The sequence below is a fragment of the Calypte anna genome, chromosome 2 (genome assembly GCF_003957555.1).
Source record: "Calypte anna isolate BGI_N300 chromosome 2, bCalAnn1_v1.p, whole genome shotgun sequence".
NCBI lineage: Eukaryota > Metazoa > Chordata > Aves > Apodiformes > Trochilidae > Calypte > Calypte anna.
The window spans coordinates 53,179,329-53,188,370 of NC_044245.1; the positions used below are offsets into that span (position 1 = coordinate 53,179,329).

At 39.8% G+C, this 9,042-nt stretch overlaps 1 protein-coding gene across 1 annotated transcript; it reads left to right on the top strand.

The window, feature by feature from the left end:
• The first annotated feature begins 5 nt into the window (after positions 1 to 5).
• On the top strand, positions 6 to 8,645 carry EIF1B (eukaryotic translation initiation factor 1B). Its single transcript, XM_030444492.1, has 5 exons — positions 6 to 36; positions 149 to 355; positions 2,554 to 2,717; positions 3,399 to 3,500; positions 3,950 to 8,645. The coding sequence occupies exons 2-5, from the start codon at positions 325 to 327 to the stop codon at positions 3,992 to 3,994; spliced, it is 342 nt and encodes a 113-aa protein (XP_030300352.1). The 5' UTR covers positions 6 to 36; positions 149 to 324; the 3' UTR covers positions 3,995 to 8,645.
• Positions 8,646 to 9,042: the final 397 nt, after the last annotated feature.

Genomic DNA, 9,042 nt, shown 5'->3' on the forward strand with positions numbered 1-9,042 from the left:
TTTAAGAGGGAAAAGGGTGGGTGCTGCCTGTTATCGGTAGAGTGGGGCGGTGTGCGGGGGGTGCGGGGAGTGCGGGTGCTTCTCTTTGCTTTTTCTTCTCCTTTTACTCTTGTCTCTCCCCCTCACTCCCTCTCTTCCTCCCTCCCAGATTCGTTCCCCGCCCTCTGCTTTTGTTACCCCTCCCCTCGCTTCCTCCCCTCCCTCCCCACTCCCTCCCCTCCCCGCTCCCCGCCCCCGCCGGCACTGCGGAGCCGGAGACGTGACCCGAGCGGACCCAGCCGCGGCCTTTTTCCCCGCTGCTCTAGCCTCTCGCCGCCGAGTCGCATGTCATCTATCCAGAACCTCCAATCCTTCGGTAAGAGCCGCCGGCACCCCGCCAGCCCCCCTCTGCCGCTGGGACCCCCACAGACACCCCCTCAGCAGACCCACCCAGGGGCTACTCTTCCCGCCGCCATCCCCTGCTAGGCCCGCAGTCCGTGCTGCCGCCTCCGTCCCCCGGTATCGTCCTGCCCCTGCTTTCCCGAGGGCCCCCGGTGTCCCCAGCTCCTCCGCCGTGACATTGAAGCTGTTGCCATCCCCGGCGCTGCTGGCGTTGTTCGGTAAAGGCGGCTGAGAGTGCTCGTCCTTGTCCTCCCGTGGCCCCGGCCCCGGGACGTGCCCTGTGTGTGCACCGGAGACGGCTACTTCTCTGCTCCCGTAGGAGACGCTGCCATGTCCCGTACTGTGCTGTGTGCCTGCATATCTAGTAGCACCCCAGAATGGGCTTTTCTGTCAGTTCTCCGCTCCCGAAGTTGTAATCTTTGTGGGCTGAGGGAGTCTGGGGTTGGCGTCCTCTGCTAAGGAGGGGAATCGTGTTCTCACCACCTCATTTCCAGTCGCTCGCTGATTTGCAGCAAAGCTGCCTCATCCCACCCTTACCAATGTTCCAAAACCTAATACACGCCGATAATATCCGAAAGGATATTCTCTCTACAGATTGAGATGTACAGATGGTAGATCTTGAAATAGCAGGGAAGTTTGCTGGGCCATGGTTCTCCACCTTCCTTATCTGTAGGCAACATAAGTGAGCGAGTTTACACTTAATACAATAATGTTTTCAGGTCTCTGTTTTGACTTTAATCTACATATTTAAGACATGGGAGAAGGGGATGTTAATCACGGTCTTGGGGCCCTTCTGCTTAGAAAGGTGCTGCCCAAAGGATTTGTTTGATCTAATTCAGTGTTTAACACCTACAGCGCTGCTTTATCTCCACCTTAAAATCCTGAGGTGTGCCAAGTGATTTTCTTGTCCCTTCTCACCTTCTCTCTGTCTAAAATTTCCTGTTAGTGTTTGTCCCCAAGCTGTGGGTCACAGTGAAATTCAGAATGTTGGGGTTTTTTTAATGCCTTAAAGTACAAATTAAGTCATTAAAGCTTCCCAGTGCCTTATTTCTTCGGATGCTCATCCTCATGATGCTTTCAGTGTCTTTAATGCTCTTGATATTCTGTTTCTACAAGCATGAGTTTTTCTGCAGCTAAACTACTCTTGTTCCTATTTCTGCTGGAGTTTTACTCTTTTGGGCATTTGTTTTAAGTGGGTAGTGAAACTTGATCAGTGTTTTTAGGTTTGAATTTTGGATGGAGGTTTGGGAAACTGTAGTTTCCACAGCTGTTGAATTTACACTTTCTGAATAACAGACTCTTCAGTATGCTTCTGATTAGTATCCAAAAATTACTTGTGGTTCGTTTAATAAAATTTCAAGATTTATTTGAAGTCACTGATCAGGAAGCTTGGAGGGCTGTTTGATTTCTTGGTAAAGTGTTAAATATGCTTTTTTGGAGATCAGAGCACAAGAAGTATTAGCCATTAAACCTCCTCCTTCCCAAATGTCTTCCTGTTTCACCTGTGCTAAATAAATTGAAGCTTGGGAGAATTAGGGAGCTCATCTTCCTGTAGTTAAAGCCTAAATTATTTTTGTTACAATTCTTCCCTAAAACTACTGACTGGCAGAGAGGTCCTAGTTTACAGACAGCCTCTTACATTTGTTAGTGTCTGTTGCTGTGTTTATTTTATATTAGTAAGCTTTAAAACGCTGGTAGTGTGTTAGTTGTCGCAGTATAAGACTGTAAAGGAGTGTCTACAAGAGTTGTTTTGTGTTTTCTTTACTTACCAGTAATATATGACTTCTGTATTTCACTGAAGTTGCATGTGGGCATCTAAAACTTCTGTGTACTTAATATTCTCTCAGAACCTGGTTTTCAGGTTCAGAACTTCAGGATTTAGAGTTTGCAAGAAACAGTAAATAAAATGATACTGTAGCTTAAAATTGCTTATATCCAAGAAGGCATTCATGCAACTGGATGTAAGATAATTGTGTGTAGTTAGTAGGCTAGTTGGACTTAATATATCTGTAAGAGAAAAGTACTCTGGTTCTAACAGTGATTTTTAAGCAAGGAGAAAACAGCAAGGTTATCCCCTAAATAAAGCTCTTTGTGAAGTGAGAAGGTTATCTGTTTTGCTTTGAGGTTGGGTGCTTTCCTCTGTGAGAATGACATGACTCTTTCCTCCTGCAGACCCCTTTGCTGATGCAACAAAGGGTGACGACTTACTCCCAGCAGGGACTGAGGATTACATCCACATAAGGATCCAGCAACGAAACGGAAGAAAGACGCTGACAACCGTTCAAGGAATTGCAGATGACTATGACAAGAAGAAACTTGTGAAAGCTTTCAAAAAGGTGAAGTTGCTGATTTGATAATAAACATATAAAGGAGTGTATTTTTAACACTAGGTAGCAGAATGTTTTATTTTGTTCTTGCCAGTGCATGTTACTTTCCTGTTTAGCTTGATCCATTTCCCTGCCTTTCTTAAAACTCCGGCCAGTGTTTAGTGACACCGGGGTTTTTTTAAAAAATGATTTTTTTTTCTGTAAATACATGAAATATATTCAGAATGTTTCATTAAAATTTCACAGATACCTGGCTTTGTTGATGGGAAGAATAAAATTAAAGTAGAACTGTTTCTGCGTTCCTGCTTCTGTTATAGCAGAGTTGCTATTGAAAACAGAGATATTGAGTTTCACCAGGATGAAAATATTTATTTTAAAATAGCCTGGAGTTGAAAGGCTGTATCTTATGACTTAGTTTTCCATTCTTGTAATGTCTGTTGGCTCGTTCCTTTTGCACAGTGCCTACTCCTGTCTTTGCCTGAATTTACCATCAGCAGCTTACTTTGTGTCTGTGTGCATCAGCAGATACATTCCATTTGCTCTCTAAACAACTGTAAAATAGATCTAGCCTTTGCCTTGCTTGGTATCACTATTTAGTAAGCAGCTTCTGTTACCAAATTCTTTTGAAAAGACAATAAACAAAGTCATAATGTTCATCAGATGTCTTACAATATGAATGTTTCTCTCTAGAAATTTGCTTGTAATGGTACTGTCATTGAACATCCTGAATACGGTGAAGTTATCCAGCTTCAAGGTGACCAGAGGAAGAACATTTGCCAATTCCTCTTAGAGGTGAGGGACTGCAGACAAATATCTAAACCTTTCTGGAAGCAACAGAGTGACGGGTGGCACTGATGTTAATTAACTAGTTAATGATGTCAGCTGTAGTTCCTTTGTGTTTTCAGACAAAAAGTAAAATTACACTTGTAGATTGAGAGTAAAGCTCCAGTAACACTCAAGGCACTGTAGAATGCATTTCCCTTGCCACAACATAGCACTTATTCTCTGGCACTAAAACTTGAGCTCTTCACTTGTAAAATTTGTGTGTTTGCAAACCACAAAGTGTTTGATTGCAAACCATAATTTTGAGACTGAAAACAAGAAGAGTGCAGCTCTCCATTAGGTTTCTGATGGAAATCATGATTTAGAGATGTTACTCAAAGAAGAAATGATACACAGCCTACAGAGCAAGGGAGATGTCTGGTAGGATGTTTTATTGAAATGTTACTTTTCTCTTCTAGATTGGCATTGTCAAGGAAGAACAACTGAAAGTTCATGGTTTCTAAAATCCCTGTGCTCTCATGAAGAATCCTGCAGTATTTGGTCTTACCTTGCCAGTCTCTTCTGTGAAAAATGAATCTTTGCATTGAATGGACTTCCCTTTTACCTGAACGTTTAAAATTTGATTCACATATGTGTGACTGTGTGAAATATGTGGTGTGTAGACTAGAAACACATAGGAAAACTTCAGTAAGGTGGTAATGAAGACACTTGTAAACTTAAAACACATTTCCAATGGAAATGTTTTAGTGATGATTGTTCAGTTTACTACTTTCCACCAGACTTAAAAGTGTGGGTATTGAAATATATGTATTGAAATAGTGTGTGTTGTTGCTTAGAAATAAAAGTTCATTCATATTTTCTGGGATATATGAAATGCTTTAGCTTAAATTTTAAACTAGCACAGCAGCCTTACTAAAAAAATTGCTAAAATGTTTTGTGGCAAGTGTAGCTCAGTGCTCATTGAATAAACTGCAAAATCTACATGATGATTAATCAGTAGATGAGCTAATCAATCAGTACATTAGCTTCATGTGACCTGTAGCTGTAAGACTAGAGCTTTAAAGTGTTCTGTGTTGGTGTATCTTAGTAGCAGCATGATAAGACAAATTGTTTGCTGAGCAAGTAACTGGATCTTTTAAAATTTACTGCAGTGAATATGAAGTATTAGTGTTAAGCATAGTAGGACTAAAATAAGCTGAAGTCCTTAAAGCTGCTGATACCGAGAACATGTTAAACATCTGACTGTTGCATAGTACTCCCAAGTAATCTGAAGGAAGCATGTGGGATTTTTTTCTGTCTTCCGTGTCTGAGTGAAGGTGAAAGATACTGAGTTGGCTTCTGCCATGACTCTGCATTTAATGTTGGCGAGCAGAGTGCTTTAGTTAGCTGCTGGTGTTCGCTGTGGAAGTAAGGAAAGGCAAAGGCTCTATGCTAACCTGTTTTTTCTGGTGTGAAAAGTTTTGCTGTGATTAACAGTTAATATGGAGGGGTTTGTAGTGGAGTTTGGGTGTTGCTACAGAAAGCTGATTTAGTCTGCTTTCCAAGCAGGCAATTAATTTCACTCTGATCTGAAGTTAAATAGGTTTCTTCCACCATGCTTTTTTATCTAGTTTTAGTTACCTGTAGGCCTTGGGTATTCTGCTTTTAAGGTTTATCTCTTTACAGAATGAAATTACTTCAAGGAACATGCAGATCCTGTCTTCCTTGGGAGATAGAAGTGGAAACTTTCTCTGAAGCAATTCAAAACTTGCAGAACTGGGAAACCATAAGAACAATGGGAAAAGTTTTAAGAAAACTTCTTGTAATATGTATTCTCTGGAAAGGAAGAAAGAGACATTTGTTGCTAAGTTTTATTAATAAAGCTTATTAATAAAAAAAGAACTGATGGCTACCTATGTAAACATGAAGAGTAGGCAAAACTATATTACTGACACCTGTGCTGCCTTTATTTCCTGATCCAAGATTCCTGAATTCAGATATTACGGGACTAAAAATAATTAGGGGAGCATTCTTTGTCTGCTCTAGGCAATTCCACCTGTAAGAAACCAACATCCAGTCTCCATCTCCACAAGTTCTGCCTTGTGTTACGAATCTTAACTGTTCTAGAAAATGATACTCCAACAGATTGCATACTTCTAAGGTAAAATGTGTTCAGGAGGACGGAAAGGCTGCTGCAAAACACAAAATACCAGTATGCAGAGTGAAAGTCTTGAATCTTATGCAAATCTTGCACATTAAAAGAATAAAATCATTGTACTGCAAGTTCATCTGGTCCTGATAAATAGATGCTGGGGATAGGCAGCATTTAGTGATATTTTTTTTTTTTTATCAAATGGCAGAAAAACTGACATCCTCATTTAAACCTTGTTCTCCTGCCCAACTATCTATTGGGGAAAAACAAGTACTATCTATTTTGCTTGTATTTCACGACTATTTCTAGTGGGTTTTTGAAGTGAAGATTAAGAAATTATTAGCAAGTCTCGTGCTACTGAGTCAGTCTTCATTTCAGATTGCATTCCATTAACTTCTACTATATAAGTATGAGTCATTTCTCCATAGTCATTCAATTTGGAAGAAAGAAGAAAATAAATTGTTTTATTCCTCCTCATTTAAAAGTCCCTTTCTGGTAGGAGGAACCTTGCAATTGGTAGGGGTCTTACTTTTTATGCTCTATTGGAGCTGCCTGTGTTTTGACCTTCAAAGAGCAAAGTTAAGAGGGAATAAGAAGTAACACATTTGAAGTATAAATAAATGAGACTTGTTGTGGCAACAAGCAATTTAATCTTTCTGGAAGGAAGGCAGAAATTTTTTGTCCTTGAAATGTTTTAAACTATAGCAGTATGATTGGAACTGGCTTTGTTAGAAGCTGAGCCTTTTTGCATGTTTTAGAGGAAAGGCTTCAATTTAATGTTTTATCATTTTATGCTGAAAAACTTTGGGAAAGAGCTGTTTAAATCATTGCTATAAAGACATTTTCCCAGCAAAGGCAGGTTTCAGTCTTTCCATGTTTCAAAACATTTTCCATGTTTTTCCATGTTTATCATTAAAAAATGATAAAGGATGTGGCCCGTAACTGTGGAGGCAGTGAAAGGGAGCTAATCATAGAAAACACTTTAAAACCCACTAGTAGGACTTGGGACTGGCAAGCTGTGAAGAGTGGTGGCTTTTTAATGTTGGAATATTGTGAAATCTGTGTCTTTTGAGATCTTCAAGACTGCCTTCTCAGCTATACCTAGGCTATCCCACAAGCTGCTGGTGTAGGAACTGTTTCAAATTCACAGTCTCACTCTGCAGAGTTACATTAGGCTGTTGTGGCTGATTATTTTAGCTGATACATTAAATGAATAAATAAATTTATTGTTTGGTAAGAGCCTACATCTGCTTAATGCATTTATGAACAATGAAACCAGTGAAACTAGCACCTCCCAAATGGTGGTAGAGGTTCTTATTTGCAGAAGATGAGATAGCAATATAAGTCTGTAATCTGTCTACTTCCTCTTGTGTGACTTCTCACACCTTCAACCTTCACCTGTGGTCAGCTCAACCTGATTGTGTTGTTTCAGTGAAGAGCACACCTGTGGGCAGATAAAAATACCTCAAGTGGAAGAACCTTTGAAAAGAGTAGTGCCTAGGTTGTGTGTGCATACTATTCATTGGGTCAGTGGCTTTGCATGAACCTTGCTTCCTTCTCTATGTTCTTGCAAAAAAAAAAATACAAGCATTTTTTTCTGGAGTGCCTTTTTGGAAAGAGAAGGGAAAAAACAAACAAACAAACAAACAAAAAATAAAACCAGGACCCACATGTACACTCAGATTAACTGCAAGACCTCTGTAAGACCTTTCTTTTTTCTGTTACTCTTATCATTAAAAATCCTGATTAAACTTGAGAGTTTGGCATTTAAGGTTCTAAGTATAACTAAAGGCATTATAAAATTTTAAATTGTGAGAAGTTGTTGAAGCTTAAATTTTAAATATTTGAAAAATAATGAAGCAGAGCTCTATATTTTGTCCTGTTCTGCCATCCTGCCTATAACTAGTATGCAGTTGCTCTAGAGATGCATGCAGATGAATGTACCTTGAGTTTCAGTCAGTAATTATCTTTCACTTAATCCTTTTGGAATGCTCTAGCATACATGATCCATGTATTACACCCTTGCATAGAGTGCTCACTAGTTCCTTTTGGTAAGCTGGTTAAAGAATGGGGGAGTCCTTTTTATGAATTGCTTTGGGACCCAGTAAGAGTTACTGTAAGTTTTGGTGTGTTCAGTGTTGATTGCTGTCACTGAGTGTGCCTCTAGTGTGCTGCTGACACTGGGAAATGGAAGGGGTCTTAGTTGTGTATTTAAATATAAAGAACTGCCTTCCTCCTAAGACTCTTCATACACCTATACTTACATCCCAACATTTAATTGGGAATGCATCCCACGGGTGCAGTAGGATGAAAATTGCTTTCCAGTAAATGCTTGAGATGCATAAGAGGAAGATGACATAGTTGATTCATGTTTACTGTACTGATGTTTCATGCCTACTGTTTCCTGTTTACCTTAAAACAAAAATCTCCAAAGAGGATTTGTGCTTGGCATGCCTTTTTAATGTTTGCTACGTGCCTGTGATTGATCTCTACGAACAAATCTTAACATGTATTGAAGTATTGCTAGAAAGTGGAAACAGCAAATTCTTTTAAAGTAAAAATGTAACAATGTTATTTTATGTATGTTTTCTAAAATACTGAGTTTTTTGCTCTTAAGTAGGGTTTGTTTTTTTTTTTTGGAAGATAGAGTTAGTGTAATTCAATAGTGATGTATGTGATCCTCTCGTAGTCAGCTTTGACTTCTTCTAGAAATAATATATTTCCACTTTCTACCATATTCTGTACTAACCAACTGTAAAATACTGTGACTTGTACTGAGATAGCAGAGCTTTCAACCAAGATGATAGTATTGACTTGAGGTCTAAAACTTTGGGTAGAAGAGATCATCTGATTTCTTGAATAAAATGCCCAGTGTTTTAAGATCAAGCCAGTAACATGTTTAAGTTTGGTCTTGGCTATTTTAGAATGCTTGCTCTGTGAAAGGTGACAGCACATCCCTGCAAGTAATTTGGGGTCTGATTAAAAGTACTTGTGTCTTTAATAAATGTGTTTTTCCATTTTAAGCCATCTGTGCTATGATTTTGCAGAAAAAAAATCCCTGTGATCCAGACTCAGTTCTCCAAGTTATGAGTAGCTAAATTCTTCAGATGTGGTTGCAAGTAGATGGGTCATTCCTCTCTAAGGAGTAAGCTGTCAGCTGTGTTTGTGGTCCCTCTCCCAATTAGAGAGGAGGGAAGCAGTGGTGTTCCTACAGCATCGACAGACAAGCCGTGGGTATTGTGGGCCAGCTAACTCCATTGAAGAGGTGGTGCTGAAGTTGCCTGTCCTACAAATGAGCTAGAAGGTTGCTTGTTTAGGTAGACCCAGAAAATAACAAATGTTTTAATGTGTAAATGGAGAGTAGTTCTGGAGTAAGAAAGGTGAAAAATGGTCTATTCCCTAGAGTCCCTGCTGGCCCCT